The sequence below is a fragment of the Oncorhynchus mykiss genome, chromosome 3 (assembly GCF_057628025.1).
Source record: "Oncorhynchus mykiss isolate SJ-2025 chromosome 3, ASM5762802v1, whole genome shotgun sequence".
In the NCBI taxonomy this organism is placed as follows: domain Eukaryota; kingdom Metazoa; phylum Chordata; class Actinopteri; order Salmoniformes; family Salmonidae; genus Oncorhynchus; species Oncorhynchus mykiss.
The window spans coordinates 24,654,685-24,679,275 of record NC_143024.1 but is presented as its reverse complement, the minus strand read 5'-3'; the positions used below and the strand labels follow the sequence as shown (position 1 = coordinate 24,679,275).

General features: G+C 45.5%; 1 protein-coding gene across 2 annotated transcripts in view; it reads right to left on the bottom strand.

Annotated features, from left to right (window-relative positions):
* LOC110503641 (transmembrane protein 145) overlaps window positions 1-24,591 on the bottom strand; it is a 42,125-nt gene that overhangs the window by 7,582 nt on the left and 9,952 nt on the right. For both annotated transcript variants that reach the window (XM_090226133.1, XM_090226135.1), the window contains exons 2-10: window positions 16,515-16,589; window positions 15,954-16,031; window positions 8,313-8,399; window positions 6,132-6,233; window positions 3,959-4,043; window positions 3,328-3,399; window positions 1,734-1,802; window positions 1,368-1,448; window positions 94-172 (exon numbers count right to left, since the gene is read on the bottom strand). In XM_090226133.1, coding sequence (XP_090082259.1) covers window positions 94-172; window positions 1,368-1,448; window positions 1,734-1,802; window positions 3,328-3,399; window positions 3,959-4,043; window positions 6,132-6,233; window positions 8,313-8,399; window positions 15,954-16,031; window positions 16,515-16,589 — 728 coding nt within the window. The remainder of the gene's footprint in view (window positions 1-93; window positions 173-1,367; window positions 1,449-1,733; window positions 1,803-3,327; window positions 3,400-3,958; window positions 4,044-6,131; window positions 6,234-8,312; window positions 8,400-15,953; window positions 16,032-16,514; window positions 16,590-24,591) is intronic.

Below are 24,591 nucleotides of genomic sequence, written 5' to 3'. Positions count from 1 at the left end.
GTAGAGGGTGTTATTAAGGCTGGGACAGCTACTGTAGCTCTGACCCTGAGACCATAGGTGAGACGGTCTGACACACACACACACACTCCCTACCTGGTGACAGTGAAGCCTTTTCCCAGCAGGATCAGCATCAGTAGGAACACCAGGAAACTGACAGAGAACAGTAATTTCCCTGGAGAGAGAGAGAGATGGGAAGAAAATGAGAACCCCACAGAGTGAAAGAAAGATTACTGTAAGTAGGTTATAGTATCTGAATATGTAACATCATACCAGAACCTGAAATCAGGTCACTCACCCAAGCACACGCTCACACACACTTGCAACACACACCCAAATAAGGACACACTCATCCTCTCATGTGCACTCTCTTACACTGCATGGGTTGTGTGGGAAAGTTTCTGCTTTACATCCTTTATCAGGGTGTTTCTGCATTACATCCTTTATCAGGGTGTTTCTTCATTACATCCTTCATCAGGGTGTTTCTGCATTACATCCTTTATCAGGGTGTTTCTGCATTACATCCTTTATCAGGGTGATTCTGCATTACATCCTTTATCAGAGTGTTTCTGCATTACATCCTTTATCAGGGTGTTTCTGCATTACATCCTTTATCAGGGTGTTTCTGCATTACATCCTTTATCAGGGTGTTTCTGCATTACATCCTTTATCAGGGTGTTTCTGCATTACATCCTTTATCAGGGTGTTTCTGCATTACATCCTTTATCAGGGTGTTTCTGCATTACATCCTTTATCAGGGTGTTTCTGCATTACATCCTTTATCAGGGTGTTTCTGCATTACATCCTTTATCAGGGTGTTTCTGCATTACATCCTTTATCAGGGTGTTTCTGCATTACATCCTTTATCAGGGTGTTTCTGCATTACATCCTTTATCAGGGTGTTTCTGCATTACATCCTTTATCAGGGTGTTTCTGCATTACATACTTTATCAGGGTGTTTCTGCATTACATCCTTTATCAGGGTGTTTCTGCATTACATCCTTTATCAGGGTGTTTCTGCATTACATCCTTTATCAGGGTGATTCTGGATTACATACTTTATCAGGGTGTTTCTGCATTACATCCTTTATCAGGGTGTTTCTGCTTTGCATCCTTTATCAGGGTGTTTCTGCATTACATCCTTTATCAGGGTGTTTCTGCATTACATCCTTTATCAGGGTGTTTCTGCATTACATCCTTTATCAGGGTGATTCTGCATTACATCCTTTATCAGGGTGATTCTGCATTACATCCTTTATCAGGGTGTTTCTGGATTACATTCTTTATCAGGGTGTTTCTGCTTTACATCCTTTATCAGGGTGTTTCTGCTTTACATCCTTTATCAGGGTGTTTGTGATGATCATGCTCACCCATTATCTTGAGACTGCCGTTGCCCACTCCATCTCTGGCATACAGGCCCCAGTAGATACAGTGGAACAGAAGGCTGACAACTGAGGGGAGGAGGAGGGAGGAGAGGGAGAGACAGAGAGAGGGATATTTCACTGTTCTGCACTGCAGAGCTGCATATAGCAGCAGCAGTCCTACCCTATACAGAGACAGGGAGCTATCTGTATGGTGCTGAAGCAGTGGTTAATATCTATGATAATCAGAAGGAGTCATTACCATGTCTGAGATGCCAACGACTGCAGTGTGTGAGTCAGATGGTGATGCTGCTGCAGCCGGCCGCCTGTGGGTGTGTGTGTGTGTGTATGAGTGGAGTTGTGGTCCACACTCACCCTCTACACCAGCCGCAGTCATAAACATCTTATATGTCGTATGGAGAAGCTGCCTTCCTTTCAGATTATCTAGGAGAGATAGAGAGTGAGAGACAAATAAAGAGAGATATGAAGAGGAAAGAGACAGATGAAGAGGAGAGAGATGAAGAGGAGAGAGAGAGAGACAGATGAAGAGGAGAGAGGAAGAGGAGAGAGAGACAGATGAAGAGGAGAGAGAGATGAGGAGAGAGAGAGATGAAGAGGAGAGAGAGACAGATGAAGAGGAGACAGATGAAGAGGGGAGAGAGATGAAGAGGAGAGAGAGAGAGACAGATGAAGAGGGGAGAGATATGAGGAGAGATGAAGAGGAGAGAGAGAGAGACAGATGAAGAGGAGAGAGATGAAGAGGAGAGAGAGAGAGACAGATGAAGAGGAGAGAGAGCGACAGATGAAGAGGAGAGAGAGCGACAGATGAAGAGGAGAGAGAGCGACAGATGAAGAGGAGAGAGAGCGACAGATGAAGAGGAGAGAGAGCGACAGATGAAGAGGAGAGAGAGCGACAGATGAAGGGGAGAGAGAGCGACAGATGAAGGGGAGAGAGAGAGAGACAGATGAAGAGGAGAGAGAGAGACAGATGAAGAGGAGAGAGATGAAGAGGAGAGAGAGAGAGACAGATGAAGAGGAGACAGATGAAGAGGAGAGAGAGAGAGACAAATGAAGAGGAGAGAGAGACAGATGAAGAGGAGAGAGATGAAGAGGAGAGAGAGACAGATGAAGAGGAGAGAGAGCGACAGATGAAGGGGAGAGAGAGCGACAGATGAAGGGGAGAGAGAGCGACAGATGAAGGGGAGAGAGAGAGAGACAGATGAAGAGGAGAGAGAGAGAGACAGATGAAGAGGAGAGAGAGAGAGAGACAGATGAAGAGGAGAGAGATGAAGAGGAGAGAGAGACAGATGAAGAGGAGAGAGATGAAGAGGAGAGAGAGACAGATGAAGAGGAGAGAGAGACAGATGAAGAGGAGAGAGATGAAGAGGAGAGAGAGACAGATGAAGAGGAGAGAGAGAAACAGATGAAGAGGAGAGAGAGCGATGGATTAGAGGGGAAAGATGCAGTGACATAGACACAAAAACAGAGATGGTAATGTAAAGAGAAGGATAGAGAATGAGAGGGAGGGGAGTGGTGTATTAGGCATTAGTATGTGCAGCAGGAGTCTGTGTGTTTGTAGACACATGGGCTGTATTATCTGAGAAGATACTCTCCATATTGTAACTCTGTCACATCTGCCTTCCCTTCATCTGCCCCACTTTACTTTCCCCGGCTACATGTTCAGCCCTAATGACAAGTTCCTCCACCAGAGAGAGGCCACTCTTCCCTCATTCCAGAAAGACATGCCCCCATGACTCCATAATGACAAGCTCTATTCCTCCACTCCTTGTCTTAATTCCAGAAAGGACTAGCACTAATTCTGACGTTTGGTGCATTGGTGCATTAATGCCAATAAGACATTTGTGTGAAAATTGGGAGTTAAGAGCCGAGATCTCAGGTTAGGATTGGCTGCTAAGTGCTTTTCTGGTGTGAGGAAGACGAGATCTGATGTTGTTCCTCAGGCACTTACAGGCAAAATAACATGAGAGGATGAAGACCAGGGAGAAGATAACCAGGAACGTGATGTCAGTTTCCAGGATCCCTGAGAATAGAGGCATGGGGTTAGTGAGAGGTAGATAGAGATAGAGAGAGAGGTAGAAAGAGAGAAGTAAAGAGGTAGAGAGAGAGAGAGAGAGAGAGAGATAAAGAGGTAAAGAGAGAGAGATAGAGAGAGAGAGACAGAGAGAGAGATAGGGAGATAGAGAGATAGAGAGAGAGAAAAGGAGAGAGAGAGAGAGGTAAAAGAGAGAGGTAGAGAGGGAGAAAGAGAGGGAGAAATGGAGGATGAAATCAAAAGCACGAGAGAGGGCAGATAGAGGGTGTGAGATGGTGATGAGAACAAGGGGGAGGGGAAAAGAGAGAGTGACAGAGAGAGACAGAAAGAGAGGTCATTAGAACATCAGAATAAGAGAGATAAATATTGTCATTTTCTAAACTGCGTTTCCTTTTTACCCATTCCACTCATGTTAATCCATCATCATTAATTCATTCATCCATTCCTTCGTTATAATAATTTGTTCATTTTAATATGCTTTATTGGCCGTGTTAAATAGTGTTGGACGAGCCATTAACGTTCATTCTGTAATCTGTGTCGTTCTCACCAAACTCGTCTGCAGAGAAATGTTGTGTCCAGAAAGACTGGCCATTGGTCAGCTTCATCTCATACTCCAGCTGCAAACCTTCCCCCTGAGAGACAGAGACAGAGACGGAGAGGGAGAGGGAGAGAGCGGGGAGTTAGATGGAGCGACAGTGAGTGCACAAAGAGCTCATTTCACAGAGAAGAGTTCAAAGCCTCTAGAGTTTGTGTTGTTGTACTGTAAGTGAGAGAAAAAAACCTTTGATTTCATCTGCCAGCCAAGACTCGATCTCAGTACCTCCATCAGAGGAGTGAGGAGCATGAACCGTGCACTGTCACAAAATCAATACTAGCCAGGCAGGACTGGGAGAGAGGGAGAGAGAACTTGAGAGACAGAGAGTAGTGAGAGGAGACATGCAAGGCTGGGAGAGAGGGAGAGAGACGGAGAGCAGTGAGGAGACAGGCAGGACTGGGAGAGAAAGAGAGAGACATTGAGAGACAGCAGTGAGGAGACAGGCAGGACTGGGAGAGAAAGAGAGAGACATTGAGAGACAGCAGTGAGGAGACAGGCAGGACTGGGAGAGAGGGAGAGAGAACTTGAGAGACAGAGAGTAGTGAGAGGAGACATGCAGGGCTGGGAGAGAGGGAGAGAGACGGAGAGCAGTGAGGAGACAGGCAGGACTGGGAGAGAAAGAGAGAGACATTGAGAGACAGCAGTGAGGAGACAGGCAGGACTGGGAGAGAAAGAGAGAGACATTGAGAGACAGCAGTGAGAGGAGACAGGCAGGACTGGGTTGGAGGGAGAGAAAGGAGACAGGCAGGACTGGGTTGGAGGGAGAGAGAGGAGACAGGCAGGACTGGGTTGGAGGGAGAGAGAGGAGACAGGCAGGACTGGGTTGGAGGGAGAGAGAGGAGACAGGCAGGACTGGGTTGGAGTGAGAGAGAGGAGACAGGCAGGACTGGGTTGGAGTGAGAGAGAGGAGACAGGCAGGACTGGGTTGGAGGTAGAGAGAGGAGACAGGCAGGACTGGGTTGGAGGGAGAGAGAGGAGACAGGCAGGACTGGGTTGGAGGGAGAGAGAGGAGACAGGCAGGACTGGGTTGGAGGGAGAGAGAGAAACATTGAGAGACAGCAGTGAGAGGAGATGAAGTGACGCAGAGAAAGAAGGCCACGGTAAAAGAGAGATTCAAAGTGAGTGAACAAGAAAGAGTAAGAATGAGAGAAAGAGGTGAAGAGAAAGACAGAGAGAGTAAGAACTGAGAGAGGGTGGAAGGCGTGTATTATATTGGCAGTGTGCAGGCGAGGTAAGGCTGGGCGAGACGGGGAGAGTCCCTGGGGCCATGTGGGCCGGAGACAGAGCTTTAACTTCAGTCCTACACCATTAGGCATCATGTCCGTCAACAGCCCTCCACTTGCTGCCGTGACAACACAACACACTCTCCAGGAAACATCCACTTCAATCCTGTCTGTCCCTCTTCACAAACACTCACTCTCTACTAACACCACAACACTGCCAGTCAGTGTTAGGATACACTGGCCCTGCCACAACACACAGGCGCACACACACACAGGCGCGCGCACACACACACAAACACACACACACACACACACACACACACACACGCACGCACTTGTGCATCCATATGCACACACAAAAGCACACATTCAGAGAAGATCTACACTGAGCATACCAAACACCTTCCTAATATTGAGTTGCAACCCCCCTCAATTCATCAGGGCATGGACTATACAAGGTGTCGAAAGCTTTCCACAGGGATGCTGGCCCATGCTGACTCCAATGCTTCCCACACTTGTGTCAAGTTGGCTGGATGTCCTTTGGGTGGTGAACCATTCTTGATACACACAGGAAACTGTTGAGCATGAAAAACCCAGCACAATCATTTTTGTTTTGCCCATTCACCTTCTGAATGGCGCACAATCCATGTCTCAATTGTGTCAAGGCTTAAAAATCCTTTAACCCGTCTCATCCTCTTCATCTACACTGATTGAAATGGATTTAACAAGTGACATCAATAAGGGATTAACCTGGTCACTCTGTCATGGAAAGAGCAGGAGTTCTTAATGTTTTGTATGTCAATCTGTTATGTGTGTGTGGGGAGGGGGTGCGGTGTGTGTCATCAGAGTAACAATGTCTGTGTGCGCTAGCCATCAGTGAGAAGTGAAAGGTCAGTGCTCACCCCACACTTGCTGAGAGCGATGTACCACCATCTCTCCCTCACCGAGCGGAAACTACGACCTCCCACACAACTCAGCACCTCCTCATCTCCCTCTCCTTCCACCTTAGAGACAGAAACAGAGAGAGACAGAGTTAATATTTCAAAAACACATTGAATCAACACATCCTAACACATTTCGAAAGAGGGAGACACACAGACCCCTCTGTCTCACATACACACACTCCTCACACCTCAAAATAGCTATTTTAGTTAGAACTAAAAACAACCACAGTCCCATAGGAAAACATACAAGACAAGCCCACATATACAGTGCCTTCAGAAAGTATGCATACCTCTTGACTTATTCCACATTTTGTTGTGTTACAGCCTGAATTAAAAATGGTTTAAATATTTTTTTTCCCTCACCCATCTACACAATACCCCATACGGACAAAGTGAAAAGATGTTTAGACATTTTTGCAAGTTTATTGACAATTAAATACAGAAATATCTCAATTACATAGGTTTTCATACCCGAGTCAATGCTTTGTAGAAGCACCTTTCGCGGCGATTACCGCCTTGAGTCGTATTGGGTATGTCTGTTTCAGCTTTGAGTCATCTTGGGTATGTCTGTTTCAGCTTTGAGTCGTCTTGGGTATGTCTGTTTCAGCTTTGAGTCGTCTTGGGTATGTCTGTTTCAGCTTTGCACATATGGATTTGGTGATTTTCTCCAATTCTTCCTTGCAGATTTTCTAAAGCTCTGTTTAGTTAGATGGGGAGTGGCGGGGAGCAGCAATCTTCAAATCTTTCCACATCAAGTTCAAGTCTTTCCACATCTTCAAGTCTTTCCACAGGGACTCAAGTCTTGGCTGGGCCACTCAAGGACTTTCATATTCTTGTTCTGAAGCCATTCCAGAGTTACTTTGGCTGTATGTTTGGGGTCATTGTCCTATTGGAACGTAAATCTTCGCCCCATTTTGAAGGTCGTTTGCACTCTGAAGCAGGTTCTCACCAAGAATTTGCTTGTATTTAGCTCCATTCGTTGTTCCCTCTATTCTTACCAGTCACCGAGTCCTTCCCGCTGAAAAGCATCCCCATGGCATGAGTCTGACACCACCATGCTTCACAGTAGGGATGGTGTTAGACGGGTGAGGAGCTGTGCCTGGTTTTCTCCAGACATAGCACTTTGCATTCAGGCCAAGAGTTAAATTGATCTTTTGCCTTATGATCTCAGTCATTCATGTGCCTTTTTGTAAACTAAAGGCGTGTTGTCATGTGCCTTTTTCTCAGGAGTAGCTTCCGTCTGGCCATTCTCACATAAACCCAGATTGGTGAAGTGCTATAGAGCCTTCAAACTCAACTCTGGACCTCAAAGCCAATTCCACTGCATTTTTTCCTTGTTGCCCTTTAATCAGGGACTGATTTGGGTTAATTAATTATCAGGTAGAACAGTAAACCAGCAGGCTCCGGACCTTGTAGGGAAAGAGTTGAAATATCCGTGCTGTAGAGACAGTTGTCCTTCTGGCAGGTTCTCCCATCTCAGCCAAGGAACTCTGTAGTTCTGTCAGAGTGGTCAATGGGTTCTTGTCACCTCCCTGACCAAGGTCCTTCTTGGCCAGTTGCTCAGTTTGGTTGGACAGCCTGCTCTAGGCAGAGTCTGGGTAGATCCATATTTTTCCCATTTCCCAATGATTGGAGACCACTGTGCTCTTGGAACCTTTCAACACTATAGATTGTTTTACACCCTTCCCCAGATATATGCCTCATCACAATTCTCCCTCAGAGCTCTACGGAGAGTTCCCTGGACTTCATGGTCTGGTTTCTGCTCTGACATGCACTATCAACCGTGGGACCTTATATATACACCGGTGTGTTTTTATTGGCCACAGGTGGACTCCAATCAAGTTGTAGCGACATCTCATGTACGACCAAAGGAAATTGAATGCACCTGAACTCAGCTTGGAGTGTCATAGCAAAGGGTATTGATATTTCTGATATTTCATTTTCAATAAATTAACAAAACATCTCTAAAACATGGTTTCACTTTGTCATTATGTGGTATGTGTGTATTTTTATATTTAATCTATTTAATTTTGAATTCAGACTGTAACACAACAAAATGTGGAATACGTCAATGGGTATGAATACTTTCTGAAGGCACTATATAAGACAGAGAGCTGTAGAGGTTGTCCATGTTCTTACCACACAGCCAGACCAGGTGTAGCGTGTGGTCAAGTTGATAACCTGGTTATTCTCTGGTCTCAACACCGCCTCCTTCTGGTAGCAGTCCTGCGGTCAAGAAATACAGTCAAGAATAATAAAGAAACGGTGTCATACACACATCACATTATGCGCACAGGTACTGGACGAACTAACCATAGAAATAGAATGAATAGAAAGGGAATCTCCATTCAAGTCAATGATGGCATAATCACTGGCAGCCATTTTGAGTCCACCCATAGTCCCAGTTGGTATTAGATAGAACGTCGCAAGTAGAAAAGGACTCCCGTGGGTCTTGCAGGTTGCGCGGTATTCCGGCAGGAATCAAAGTGATGTTCTAGAGTCTAGTTTGGTACAGGATGCGACAGTCCACAAGAACGGGCAGTACAGGAATAGTTTAATAGTTTAATAATATTTTTTGGGGGGAAGGGTTAGTCTCACTCTCACTCCTTGCTCCAGTTGTAGCCAGTCACTACTTTGCCTCAGTTGCCAACGTATGTCAGTGAATGATGAAGCCTTCAAGAGAGGAATTGTAACATCTTGTTGCAGCCAAGGATCCATCCCTAACAGTAGAGCCATTTAAAGGAAAGAGCAATGTTTTAGCAAAATTTGATATATGCACTACCGTTCAAAAGTTTGGGGTCACTTATGTCCTTGTTTTCCATGAATACATACATGAAAATAGTTGCAAAGTAAATAGGAAATATAGTCAAGACGTTGACAAGGTTATAAATAATGATTTTAAATTGAAATAATAATTGTCCTTCAAACTTTGCTTTCGTCAAAGAATCTTCCATTTGCAGCAATTACAGCCTTGCAGACCTTTGGCATTCTAGCTGTCAATTTGTTGAGGTAATCTGAAGAAATTTAATCCCATGCTTTCTGAAGCATCTCCCACAAGTTGGATTGGCTTGATGGACACTTCTTACGTACCATACGGTCAATCTGCTCCCACAAAAGCTCAATAGGGTTGAGATCCGGTGACTATAATGAAGTGGCCAGCACAGACAGAATACCAGTTGACTGGTTCTTCCCTAATTAGTTCTTGCATAGTTTGGAGCTGTGTTTTGGGTCATTGTCCTGTTGTAGGAAGAAATTGGCTCCAATTAAGCACCGTCCACAGGGATGGCATGGCGTTGCAAAATGGAGGGATAGCCTTCCTTCTTCAAGATCCCTTTTACCCTGTACAACTCTCCCACTTTACCACCACCAAAGCACCCCCAGACCATCACATTGCCTCCACCATGCTTGACAGATGGCGTCAAGCACTCCTCCAGCATCTTTTCATTTTTTCTGCATCTCACGTATGTTCTTCTTTGTGATCCGAACACCTCAATCTTAGATTCGTCTGTCCTTAACATTTTTTTTCCAATCTTCCTCTGTCCAGTGTCTGTGTTCTTTTGCCCATCTTAATCTTTTATTTTTATTGGCCAGTCGGAGATTTGTTTTTTTCTTTGCAACTTTGCCTAGAAGGCCAACATCCCGGAGTCACCTCTTCACTGTTGACCTTGAGACTGGTGTTTTGCGGGTACTATTTAATGAAGCTGCCAGTTGAGGACTTGTGAGGCATCTGTTTCTCAAACTAGACACTCTAATGTACTTGTCCTCTTGCTCAGTTGTGCACCGGGGCCTCCCACTCCCACTCCCACTCCTCTTTCTATTCTGGTAACCCATCTGGACAAGAGGAATACCTATGTGAGAATGCTGTTCATTGACTACAGCTCGGCATTCAACACCATAGTACCCTCCAAGCTCGTCATCAAGCTCGAGACCCTGGGTCTCGACCCCGCCCTGTGCAACTGGGTACTGGACTTCCTGACGGGCCGCCCCCAGGTGGTGAGGGTAGGCAACAACATCTCCTCCCCGCTGATCCTCAACACTGGGGCCCCACAAGGGTGCGTTCTGAGCCCTCTCCTGTACTCCCTGTTCACCCACGACTGCGTGGCCACGCACGCCTCCAACTCAATCATCAAGTTTGTGGACGACACGACAGTGGTAGGCTTGATTACCAACAACGACGAGACGGCCTACAGGGAGGAGGTGAGGGCCCTCGGAGTGTGGTGTCAGGAAAATAACCTCACACTCAACGTCAACAAAACTAAGGAGATGATTGTGGACTTCAGGAAACAGCAGAGGGAACACCCCCCTATCCACATCGATGGAACAGTAGTGGAGAGGGTAGCAAGTTTTAAGTTCCTCGGCATACACATCACAGACAAACTGAATTGGTCCACACACACAGACAGCATTGTGAAGAAGGCGCAGCAGCGCCTCTTCAACCTCAGGAGGCTGAAGAAATTTGGCTTGTCACCAAAAGCACTCACAAACTTCTACAGATGCACAATCGAGAGCATCCTGGCGGGCTGTATCACCGCCTGGTGCGGCAACTGCTCCGCCCTCAACCGTAAGGCTCTCCAGAGGGTGGTGAGGTCTGCACAACGCATCACCGGGGGCAAACTACCTGCCCTCCAGGACACCTACACCACCCGATGTCACAGGAAGGCCATAAAGATCATCAAGGACATCAACCACCCGAGCCACTGCCTGTTCACCCCGCTATCATCCAGAAGGCGAGGTCAGTACAGGTGCATCAAAGCTGGGACCGAGAGACTGAAAAACAGCTTCTATCTCAAGGCCATCAGACTGTTAAACAGCCACCACTAACATTGAGTGGCTGCTGCCAACACACTGACACAACTCCAGCCACTTTAATAATGGGAATTGATGGGAAATGATGTAAATATATCACTAGCCACTTTAAACAATGCTACCTTATATAATGTTACTTACCCTACATTATTCATCTCATATGCATACGTATATACTGTACTCTATATCATCGACTGTATCCTTATGTAATACATGTATCACTAGCCACTTTAACTATGCCACTTTGTTTACATACTCATCTCATATGTATATACTGTACTCGATACCATCTACTGTATCTTGCCTATGCTGCTCTGTACCATCACTCATTCATATATCCTTATGTACATATTCTTTATCCCCTTACACTGTGTACAAGACAGTAGTTTTGGAATTGTTAGTTAGATTACTTGTTGGTTATTACTGCATTGTCGGAACTAGAAGCACAAGCATTTCGCTACACTCGCATTAACATCTGCTAACCATGTGTATGTGACAAATACAATTTGATTTGATTTGGTTAGAGCCAGTTTGCTCTGTTCTGTGAAGGGATTAGTACACAGCGTTGTACGAGATCTTCAGTTTCTTGGCAATTTCTTGCATGAAATAGCCTTCATTTCTCAGAATAAGAGTAGACTGACGAGTTTCAGAAGAAAGTTATTTGTTTCTGGACATTTTGAGCCTGTAATCGAACCCACAAATGCTGATGCTCCAGATACTCAACGAGTCTAAAGAAGGCCAGTTTTATTGCTTCTTTAAATCAGAACCACAGTTTTCAGCTGTGCTAACATAATTGCAAAAGGGTTTTCTAATGATCAATTAGCCTTTTAAAATGATAAACTTGGATTAGCTAACACAACGTGCCATTGGAACACAGGAGTGATGGTTGCTGATAATGGGCCTCTGTACGCCTATGTAGATACTACATAAAAAATCTGCTGTTTCCAGCTACAATAGTCATTTACAACATTAACAATGTTTACACTGTATTTCTGATCAATTTGATGTTATTTTAACGGACAAAAAAGTGCTTTTCTTTCAAAAACAAGGATATTTTTAAGTGACCCCAAACTTTTGAACGCTAGTGTATATTGAACCAAAATATAAACGCAACATGTAAAGTGTTGGTCCCACGTTTCATGAGCTGAAATATAAGATCCCCGAAATGTTCCATACGTACAAAAAGCTTATTTCTCAAATTTTATGCACAGATTTGTTTACATCCCTGTTAGTGAGCCTTTCACCTTTGCCAAGATAATCGATCCACCTGACATGTGTGGCATATCAATAAGCTGACTAAACTGCATGATAATTACACAGCTGCGCCTTGTGCTGGGGACAATAGAAGGCCACAACACAATGCCAGAGATGTCTCAAGTTGAGGGAGTGTGCAATTGGCAGAGAATTTGTTAATTTCGTTACCATAAGCCACCGTCAATGTTGTTTTAGAGAATTTGGCAGTACGTCCAACCGGCCTCACAACCGCAGACCATGTGTAACCACACCAGTCCAGGACCTCCACATCCAACTGCGGGATGGCCTGCGGGATCGTCTGAGACCAGCCACCCAGACTGCTGATGAAACTGAAGTATTTCTGTCTGTAATAAAGCCCTTTTGTGGGGAAAAACTAATTATGTTTGACTGGGCCTGGCTCCCCAGTGAGTGGGCCTGGCTTCCAAGTGGGTGTGTCTATGCCCTCCCAGGTCCACCTGAAGCCACAGGACTCTTTTCGAAGGCTCTATTTCTCTAAGTATGAGCATTGCGAACCATAGGTTGGGATTTTACATGTGCATTGAACAACACAACAGCTTTTCGCAATGTTTTGTTATTTCTGTATAACAAACAAAAGTAGACCATGAAGTTGGCTCTTTTACAATGGTGGTTATTGGGAAAGAATGTTTGTTTCCCCCAATTTGTGGGTGTGGTCGAGGGGAATTCCTTCATATGATGTGAATATCTGAATATCAACTGGCTATGCCAGGAAGTAAAAGCATGATGTGTACCCTTCAAAATGTGCTTTGATTTGTTGAGTAAACTCAACTGATATTACAAAAAAAAAGAAATTGGCTGTTTTCGCTGCATAACATGTAGAAGTTGTCCCTTTTAAGGTTTAGAAGACTGCTAAATGCTAACTCCCATTTGTATAAGCTGGTTAGCATACAGATATCAGTGGTGGTAGTCAGTCATTTTTAACTGTAATGCAGTTGATTGGTAACAATGACATAAACATGCATTGGGTTTGACATCCATACAAACATTATATTCAGATTTTTACCTCAACATAGTGTGAAATACACATGTAAACAATAGCCTAAATGTAGGATCATTTTGCTGGGGAGCAATGAGGAGACTCAGGATCTTTTGCCCACGGCCCTTACCCCACGCGTTTCATGACAATTCCATTGTTTTGGTCGAGTTTGATTGACCTCTTTACTGCATCCATCAGTTGATAGAACATTCCAAAATACCATTGAAATTATTGCATCACAATACCAGGCAGTGATTGTCACGTTCTGACCGTAGTTCCTTTTTTATGTTTCTATTTTTGGTTTGGTCAGGGCGTGAGTTGGGGTGGGCATTCTATGTTTTTGTTCTATGTTTTGTATTTCTGCTGGGAGGTTGCAGTGCGCCCTGTGCCTGCGCTCTGCCCGTGCCGGGCGAATGTGGGCATTGAGCCTAAGGGAGAGGTGCGAGTGGTATGCACCAGATCTCCAGTGCTCACCCACAGCCCGGTTCAACCTGTGCCTGCACTCTGGAGGGTCCGGGCTAAAGTGGTCATCCAGCCTGGAGGGGTGGTGCCAAGGCTGCGCACCACAGCTCCAGTGCTCCCCCACAGCCCGGTCCATTCGGTGCCTCCTCCATGCACTAGGCCTCCTGTAGGTCTCCCCAGCCTAGTGGGTCATGTGGCAGCTCCACGCACCAGGCTGTCTCTCCGTCTCCTCCCTCCAGGTTCTCTCTCCAGTCCGGAGCCGCCAGAGCCGCCCGTCAGTCCGGAGCCGCCCACCAGTCCGGAGCCTCCCGCCTGTCCGGCGCCGCCAGAGCCTCCCGCCTGTCCGGCGCCGCCAGAGCCTCCCGCCTGTCCGGCGCCGCCAGAGCCTCCCGCCTGTCCGTCGCCGCCAGAGTCTCCTGTTTCGTTTTTTCACCTTTGTGATTTTGTGTTCAGATTAATAAAGTTAACATCCAAGCCCGTTCTATTCATTCTATTTCTATGGAACTAACTCCATATAAAGAAACAAATGCCTGCACACACAATGTCGCCCAGATCACAGAAGGAGCATGGTCAGGTAAAACAGAGCAGATGGAAACACACACACATACAGTGCCTTGCGAAAGTATTCGGCCCCCTTGAACTTTGCAACCTTTTGCCACATTTCAGGCTTCAAACATAAAGATATAAAACTGTATTTTTTTGTGAAGAATCAACAACAAGTGGGACACAATCATGAAGTGGAACGACATTTATTGGATATTTCTAACTTTATTAACAAATCAAAAACTGAAAAATTGGGCGTGCAAAATTATTCAGCCCCTTTACTTTCAGTGCAGCAAACTCTCTCCAGAAGTTCAGTGAGGATCTCTGAATGATCCAATGTTGACCTAAATTACTAATGATGATAAATACAATCCACCTGTGTGTAATCAAGTCTCCGTATAAATGCACCTGCACTGTGATAGTCTCAGAGGTCCGTTAAAAGCGCAGAGAGCATCATGAAGAACAAGGAACACACCAGGCAGGTCCGAGATACTGTTGTGAAGAAGTTTAAAGCCGGATTTGGATACAAAAAGATTTCCCAAGCTTTAAACATCCCAAGGAGCTCTGTGCAAGCGATAATATTGAAATGGAAGGAGTATCAGACCACTGCAAATCTACCAAGACCTGGCCGTCCCTCTAAACTTTCAGCTCATACAAGGAGAAGACTGATCAGAGATGCAGCCAAGAGGCCCATGATCACTCTGGATGAACTGCAGAGATCTACAGCTGAGGTGGGAGACTCTGTCCATAGGACAACAATCAGTCGTATATTGCACAAATCTGGCCTTTATGGAAGAGTGGCAAGAAGAAAGCCATTTCTTAAAGATATCCATAAAAAGTGTCGTTTAAAGTTTGCCACAAGCCACCTGGGAGACACACCAAACATGTGGAAGAAGGTGCTCTGGTCAGATGAAACCAAAATTGAACTTTTTGGCAACAATGCAAAACGTTATGTTTGGCGTAAAAGCAACACAGCTGAACACACCATCCCCACTGTCAAACATGGTGGTGGCAGCATCATGGTTTGGGCCTGCTTTTCTTCAGCAGGGACAGGGAAGATGGTTAAAATTGATGGGAAGATGGATGGAGCCAAATACAGGACCATTCTGGAAGAAAACCTGATGGAGTCTGCAAAAGACCTGAGACTGGGACGGAGATTTGTCTTCCAACAAGACAATGATCCAAAACATAAAGCAAAATCTACAATGGAATGGTTCAAAAATAAACATATCCAGGTGTTAGAATGGCCAAGTCAAAGTCCAGACCTGAATCCAATCGAGAATCTGTGGAAAGAACTGAAAACTGCTGTTCACAAATGCTCTCCATCCAACCTCACTGAGCTCGAGCTGTTTTGCAAGGAGGAATGGGAAAAAATTTCAGTCTCTCGATGTGCAAAACTGATAGAGACATACCCCAAGCGACTTACAGCTGTAATCGCAGCAAAAGGTGGCGCTACAAAGTATTAACTTAAGGGGGCTGAATAATTTTGCACGCCCAATTTTTCAGTTTTTTAATTGTTAAAAAAGTTTGAAATATCCAATAAATGTCGTTCCACTTCATGATTGTGTCCCACTTGTTGTTGATTCTTCACAAAAAAATACAGTTTTATATCTTCATGTTTGAAGCCTGAAATGTGGCAAAAGGTCGCCGAATACTTTCGCAAGGCACTGTACATATACACACACACACGCCAAGTGTGACACAGAGTAGTGGTTTCTCACCTTGTCCGGCTTCTTATACACAGCTGGCCACTGAGAGCTGTCATCAAAGTAGAGCAATATATTCTGACAGCATCGCGACTAGAGACGAGAGAATGAGAGAATGGAGGAGGGAAGGAATGGGAAAAGGGGGCCTAAGATTAATACCAGACTGCCTCAAAGTCTGTAGACCACTAACAGCAACCTGAGGAACACAGAAAGGAGGACAGAAATAACAAAAGAGGAGAGGATAGAGAGGAGGAGAGAGGACAGGGTAAATGTATGGAAAATATAACAGGAACAGACAAGGGTAGATACAATTACCAAAGACAGAAAGAGTGAGGAGCGAGAGGGAGAGAAAATTAATCAGTGAGGATAGAGACAAGAGAGAAATGGACATAGAGGAAAGAGGATGAAGGTAAGAAAAGAATAGGGTACAGGGGGGCAATTTGAGAGAGAGAGAGAGAGAGAGAGAGAGGGAGAGAGAGAGAGAAACTCACTAAGAGGGAGAGATTCAACAATACTGATGAAACAAAATAAGAAAAGAGAATGATAGATAGGAGATCAGTTGACCTATAACCTCACCTTTTGGTAGCGGAACCGGAAGTCCAGACGTCCAAAATCAGTGAGAAAACAGAAGCGAGTGAGGAACAACCAGTCCTGTTTAAAGTGGGGAACCAGAGCCGGGGCGAGGAGGAGGAGGAAGACAGGGGCATAGGGTAGAGAATGGGGAGAGGAGAGGTGTAGATGAAGGTGAGATGGGGAAGAGAGCAGGAAAACCTGGCTGTAATACTCAACCAGCATCATGTCAAGATATACTGCTGATGGTATACAGTGCTTCACTGTTCTTCCATAAGGCACTGCAGCAGGGTATCAGTCAATGGGCTGTCCTGCAGATGTAGGCTGACAGACACATGCACAGGCTGTATAGAATTGATCATGTTAAACAACACAGAAAAAGTTGAACTTACAGCTGTACTATATCTCATAGATAGCGAGCAAATCCGTAGCCATATGTCAGAGAGTAAGCCATCTGTAGTTAACAGTTAACACACTCAGCCATACAGTACCAGTCAAAAGTTTGGAAACAACTACTCATTCAAGGGTTTTTCTTTATTTTTTACAATTTTCTACATTGTGGAATAATAGTGAAGACATCAAAACTATGACAAAAACACATGTGGAATCATGTAGTAACCAAGAAAGTGTTAAACAAATCAAAATATATTTTATATATGTTTTATTGTTTAAAGTAGCCAACCTTTGCCTTGATGACAGCTTTGCACACTCTTGGCATTCTCTCAACCAGCTTCATGAAGAATGCTTTTCCCAACAGTCTTGAAGGAGTTCCTACATATGCTGAGCACTTGTTGGCTGCTTTTCCTTCACTCTGCGGTGCAACTCATCCCAAACCATCTCAATTGGGTTGAGGTCGGGTGATTGTGGAGGCCAGGTCATCTGATGCAGCACTCCATCACTCTCCTGCTTGGTCAATTAGCACTTACACAGCCTGGAGGTGTGTTGGGTCATTGTCCTGTTGAAAAACAAATGAAAGTCCCACTAAGGGCAAACCAGATGGGATGGTGTATCACTGCAGAATCCTGTGGTAGCTATGCTGGTTAAGTGTGACTTGAATTCTAAATAAATCACTGACAGTGTCACCAACAAAACACACCCACATCTCCTCCTCCATGCTTCACGGTGGGAGCCACACATGCAGAGATCATCTGTTCACCTACTCTGTGTCTCATAAAGTCACGGCGGTTGGAACCAAAAATCTCAAATTTGAACTCATCAGACCAAAGGACAGATTTCCACCAGTCTGAAGTCCATTGCTCGTGTTTCTTGGCCCAAGTAAGTCTCGTCTTCTTATTGGTGTCCTTAAGTTGTGGTTTCTTTGCAGCAATTCGACCATGAAGGCCTGATTCACGCAGTCTCCTCTGAACAGTTGATGTTCAGATGTGTTTGTTACTTGAACTCTGTGAAGCAGTTATTTGGGATGCAATATGAGGTGCAGTTAACTCTAATTAACTTATCCTCTGCAGTAAAGGCAACTCTGGGTCTTCCATTCCGGTAGGGGTCCTCATGAGAGCCAGTTTCATCATAGCCTTGATAGCTTTTGCGACTGCACTTGAAGAAACTTCTTTAAATTGACTGACCTTCATGTCTTAAAAGTAATGATGAACTATCGTTTCTCTTCGCTTATTTGAGTTGTTCTTTCCATAATATTGACTTGGTCTTTTACCAAATAGGGCTATCTTCTGTATACCATCCCTACCTTGTCACAGCACAACTGATTGGCTCAAAAGCATTAAGAAGGAAAGAAAATCCACAAATTAACTTTTAACAAGGCACACCTGTTATTTGAAATGCATTCCAGGTTGAGAGAATGTCAAAAATGTGCAAAGCTGTCATCAAGGCCAAGGGTGGCTACTTTGAAGAATCTCAAACATAAAATATATGTTGTGTTTTTTCATAGTTCTGATGTCTTCACTATTATTCTACAATGTAGAAAATAGTAAAAATAAAGAAAAACCCTTGAATGGTACTGTATATCAAGAGGCCTAACTTCCAGACCTGCAGCACTACATACTGCACTTCAATGTATTTTATTGTCCTAGATTGTATTGTCCTAGGCTAAAGGTGTGTCCATGACTACAGAGCAGTCACAAAGGAGGAGAGGTGGTGGGACTGGGGGCTGTGCCTGGGGTATATCATATGACTGCCCAAGGACTGTGAAAGACCCCCTTGTTAGGCTCAGACACACACACCAAACCTCCATTTCCCCCATTATTGTCATAGCAACTGCCACATGCTGCCCGAGTTTGCAGCTGCCATAGAAACCATGAAAGTCACCGCACTCTCTCAGAAATACACACTCCTTTCTACTTCCTTCTCTCTTTCGCATGCACACACACACACACACACACACACACACACACCCCCCCCCCCCCCCCCCCCCCCCCCTGTAAATTAATCTGTGTTGCACAGACATATTAATCTAGTTTTAAACCCTCCAGGCCAAACAGGTTAACGTCTTTCCATTTGTATTGACCATCTCTCTCGCTCTAGGTGTCTTTCTGTCCTTCTGTATCTACGACCTCTTCTCTATCTGGCTGTCTTTCTGTATCTACGACCTCTTCTCTATCTGGCTGTCTTTCTGTATCTACGACCTCTTCTCTATCTGGCTGTCTTTCTGTATCTACGACCTCTTCTCTATCTGGCTGTCCTTCTGTATCTACGACCTCTTCTCTATCTGGCTGTCTTTCTGTCTTTCTGTATCTACGACCTCTTCTCTATCTGGCTGTCTTTCTGTCCTTCTGTATCTACGACCTCTTCTCTATCTGGCTGTCTTTCTGTCCTTCTGTTTCTACGACCTCTTCTCTATCTGGCTGTCTTTCTGTCCTTCTGTATCTACGACCTCTTCTTTATCTGTATTAACCTGTTCTGTCTACCCTACCTACTCTGTCTACCCTACCTGTTCTGTCTACCCTACCTGTTCTGTCTACCCTACCTGTATTAACCTGTTCTGTCTACCCTACCTACTCTGTCTACCCTACCTGTATTAACCTGTTCTGTCTACCCTACATGCTCTGTCTACCCTACCTGTATTAACTTGTTCTGTCTACCCTACCTGCTCTGTCTACCCTACCTGTATTAACCTGTTCTGTCTACCCTACCTACTCTGTCTACCCTACCTGTATTAACCTGTTCTGCCTACCCCACCTACTCTGTCTACCCTACCTGTATTAACCTGTTCTGTCTACCCTACCTGTATTAACCTGTTCTGTCTACCCTACCTGCTCTGTCTACCCTACCTGTATTAACCTGTTCTGTCTACCCTACCTGTATTAACCTGTTCTGTCTACCCTACCTGTTCTGTCTACCCTACCTGTATTAACCTGTTCTGTCTACCCTACCTACTCTGTCTACCCTACCTACTCTGTCTACTGTCGTGGAAATTTCCTGTATTTACCAAATCATGAGAGCAAACCACACACAAGTCAGAGTTATCACAAAGTCCATCTTTAATTATATGAGCTCCATCACAACCCTGTGACTCTCAGATCAATTCAGTGTCTATAAATGAATTCTCTGAGAGTCCCTTACACATTGCAACTGAGATGCTTTAGAGCAAAGACACACATAGCCAGACAGCATTGGCCATAATTTCTCGTTCAGCTTTGTCTCCTAAACTATGTCCTTTTCTCAAACTCAGAACCTAAACAAATCCTCATATCAACAGGCATATATCACATCCACCCTATCTTGACAAGATCACAGACACACATTGACTGGCACACAGACATTGTGGAGCCAAGAGATACACGCTTGACCTCTCTCCGGCCCAAGTAACTTAGTCCTGACAGAGAACAGATAACTGCAAACCCCGCCACAGTATTATACAAAAATAACATTCTGATGAGAAGTAACTTACAAACATATGATGAATATAAAATATCTTACCTATGTTACCAACTAATTCTGATTATTCCACAACACTACCCTACCTACTCTGTCTACCCTACCTGTATTAACCTGTTCTGTCTACCCTACCTGTATTAACCTGTTCTGTCTACCCTACCTGCAGTCACATGCTCTGTCTACACTACCTGTATTAACCTGTTCTGTCTACCCTACCTGTATTAACCTGTTCTGTCTACCCTACCTGCAGTCACCTGTTCCGTCTACCCTACCTGCTCTGTTTACCCTACCTGTAGTCACCTGCTCTGTCTACCCTACCTGCAGTCACCTGCTCTGTCTACCCTACCTGCTCTGTCTACCTTACCTGCAGTCATGTGTGTTGTCTACCCTAACTGCTCTGTCTACCCTACCTGCTCTGTCTACCCTACCTACAGTCACCTGCTCTGTCTACCCTACCTGCTGTGACTACCCTAACTGCTCTGTCTACCCTACCTGCTCTGTCTACCCTACCTACAGTCACCTGCTCTGTCTACCCTACCTGCTCTGTCTACCCTACCTGCTCTGTCTACCCTACCTGCAGTCACCTGCTCTGTCTACCCTACCTGCTCTGTCTACCCTACCTGCTCTGTCTACCCTACCTGCAGTCACCTGCTCTGTCTACCCCACCTGCAGTCACCTGCTCTGTCTATTCTACCCTCTCTGTCTACCCTACCTGCAGTCACCTGCTCTGTCTACCCTACCTGCTCTGTCTACCCCACCTGCAGTCACCTGCTCTGTCTACCCTACCTCCTCTGTCTACCCTACCTGCAGTCACCTGCTCTGTCTACCCTACCTGCTCTGTATAACCTACCTGCTCTGTCTACCCTACCTGCAGTCACCTGCTCTGTCTACCCTATCTGCTCTGTCTACCCTACCTGCAGTCACCTGCTCTGTCTACCCTACCTGCTCTGTCTACCCTACCTGCAGTCACCTGCTCTGTCTACCCTACCTGCTCTGTATAACCTACCTGCTCTGTCTACCCTACCTGCAGTCACCTGCTCTGTCTACCCCACCTGCAGTCACCTGCTCTGTCTATTCTACCCTCTCTGTCTACCCTACCTGCAGTCACCTGCTCTGTCTACCCTACCTGCTCTGTCTACCCTACCTGCAGTCACCTGCTCTGTCTACCCTACCTGCTCTGTCTACCCTACCTGCAGTCACCTGCTCTGTCTACCCTACCTCCTCTGTCTACCCTACCTGCAGTCACCTGTGCTGTCTAGACAGCCTCATTAATTACTGTTGTCACGTTGCTTAACTAAAAAACAATGCTAATAGCAGGACACCCTCAGATTCAAAGTCCAACACACGGTGTAAAAAAAATGCTCACCTGCTCTGTCTACCCTACCTGCTCTGTCTACCCTACATGCTCTGTCTACCCTACATGCTCTGTCTACCCTACATGCTCTGTCTACCCTACCTGCAGTCACCTGCTCTTTCTACCCTACCTGCAGTCACCTGCTCTTTCTACCCTACCTGCTCTGTATAACCTACCTGCTCTGTCTACCCTACCTGCAGTCACCTGCTCTTTCTACCCTACCTGCTCTGTATAACCTACCTGCTCTGTCTACCCTACATGCTCTGTCTACCCTACATGCTCTGTCTACCCTACATGCTCTGTCTACCCTACCTGCAGTCACCTGCTCTTTCTACCCTACCTGCAGTCACCTGCTCTTTCTACCCTACCTGCAGTCACCTGCTCTTTCTACCCTACCTGCTCTGTATAACCTACCTGCTCTGTCTACCCTACCTGCAGTCACCTGCTCTGTCTACCCCACCTACAGTCACCTGCTCTGTCTACCCTACCCTCTCTGTCTACCCTACCTGCAGTCACCTTCTCTGTCTACCCTATCTGCTCTGTCTACCCTACCTGCAGTCACCTGCTCCGTCTACCCTACATGCTCTGCCTACCCTACCTGCAGTCACCTGCTCTGTCGACCCTACCTGCAGTCACCTGCTCTGTCTACCCTACCCTCTCTGTCTACCCTACCTGCAGTCACCTGCTCCGTCTACCCTACATGCTCTGCCTACCCTACCTGCAGTCACCTGCTCTGTCGACCCTACCTGCAGTCACCTGCCCTGTGTAACCTACCTGCTCTGTCTACCCTACCTGCAGTCACCTGCTCTGCCTACCCCACCTGCAGTCATCTGTGTTGTCTACCCTACCTGCTCTGTCTACACTACCTGCAGTCACCTGCTCTGTCTACCCTACCTTCTCTGTCTACCCTACCTGCAGTCACCTGCTCTGTCTACCCTACCTGCTCTCTCTACCCTATCTGCAGTCACCTGCTCTGTCTACCCTACCTGCTCTCTCTACCCTATCTGCAGTCACCTGCTCTGTCTACCCTACCTGCAGTCACCTGCTCTGTCTACCCTACCTGCAGTCACCTGCTCTGTCTACCCTACCTGCTCTGTCTACCCTACCTGCAGTCACCTGCTCTTTCTACCCTACCTGCAGTCACCTGCTCTTTCTACCCTACCTGCTCTGTATAACCTACCTGCTCTGTCTACCCTACCTGCAGTCACCTGCTCTGTCTACCCCACCTGCAGTCACCTGCTCTGTCTACCCTATCTGCTCTGTCTACCCTACCTGCAGTCACCTGCTCTGTCTACCCTATCTGCTCTGTCTACCCTACCTGCTCTGTCTACCCTACATGCTCTGTCTACCCTACCCTCTCTGTCTACCCTACCTGCAGTCACCTGCTCTGTCTACCCTATCTGCTCTGTCTACCCTACCTGCTCTGTCTACCCTACCTGTAATCACCTGCTCTGTCTACCTTACCTGCTCTGTCTACCCTACCTGCAGTCACCTGCTCTGTCTACCCTACCTGCTCTGTCTACCCTACCTGCAGTCACCTGCTCTGTCTACCCTACCTGCTCTGTCTACCCTACCTGCAGTCACCTGTGCTGTCTAGACAGCCTCATTAATTACTGTTGTCACGTTGCTTAACTAAAAAACAATGCTAATAGCAGGATACCCTCGGATTCAAAGTCCAACACACGGTGTAAAAAAAATGCACCCCCCTCCCCAATTTTACAAATATTTGTTTACGCCCACAAATAACATTAACTGTAGTGAACCTGTGTTTATAAACATGGGATAACGACTTATTTTGAGGCACAGTCGAAACCAGGTAGGGCTACGGGCCAGAAGGTTGACGGTTCGCTAACCACCACAGAAGAGCTCACTCTCCCTGGCGGTTTCATTACACTACGATCAGAGCTGGGCGAAGACAATGATCAGCTAGGGGGGGAATTAGATTTAATATTTTGATTCCATATTTATAATTATATAAAATATATGCAATTCATTTTCCATCAACAGGTTTCTGTGCCAATGCACCACACAACCAATAAATAAAGCATGCCGACTTCGGGCACTTCAATGTCATGGTTTGCGTTTTCAACAGCAGAATACATAGATTATGTCAATCTCAACAAACAGAAAATACATCCCTCCTTACCTTGTAGGCTTGCCCAGTATTGAAGATTTGGCTTGACAATCTCTGATTGTCATCAAACTTTTTGGTGTTTTGTAACAGATATCTCTTGATTGAATTGATTGATTGATTTTATTTGTCAGTAAAAAGTATATATATATATACACAGTACCCTTGTCAATTCAACGTCTGTATTGAAGCGTTAGATTCTAGGTGAGTGAGGAATAGCCGCTCGGATTGGAGAGGAGGCAGAGCACGAGTTAAAGTTTCCTGAATAACTGGGCTTGTCTGGAGCACATGTTTCGGTTAGCTGGTAATTGCTGGCTTTAGGCCAATAAAATGTATTAAAAGCCGTGAAGGTTCAGACCAGTTCGTAAGGGTTTTGTTTCATTTGGAGCAATTTTCTTTGTTTGCCACAATATAATATCCTGCTCCTTTTTAAAAAATGTACTTTCTTTTGATGTTACCCTAATAAAGTTTAGAAACTTGTGTGAAGGTTTGATGTGGCTATTAGCATATTATACTGCAGGCCTATGATATTAAGGGGGTGCGCACCGACACTCCAACTGACACCAACAGTTGAACTTGAGGTGAGGAAAAATATTTTAGGCCTACCAGAGTTACTCCCATAACCTTACAATACAATGGTTATCTTTATAAAAAAATATTAGGATAAAAAACTAACAAAGTAGACTCCTTCTGTACGCCTATATCTCTATAGCAGACGCAGTAGGCTAGCCTAGGATAATGAAACGCATTCT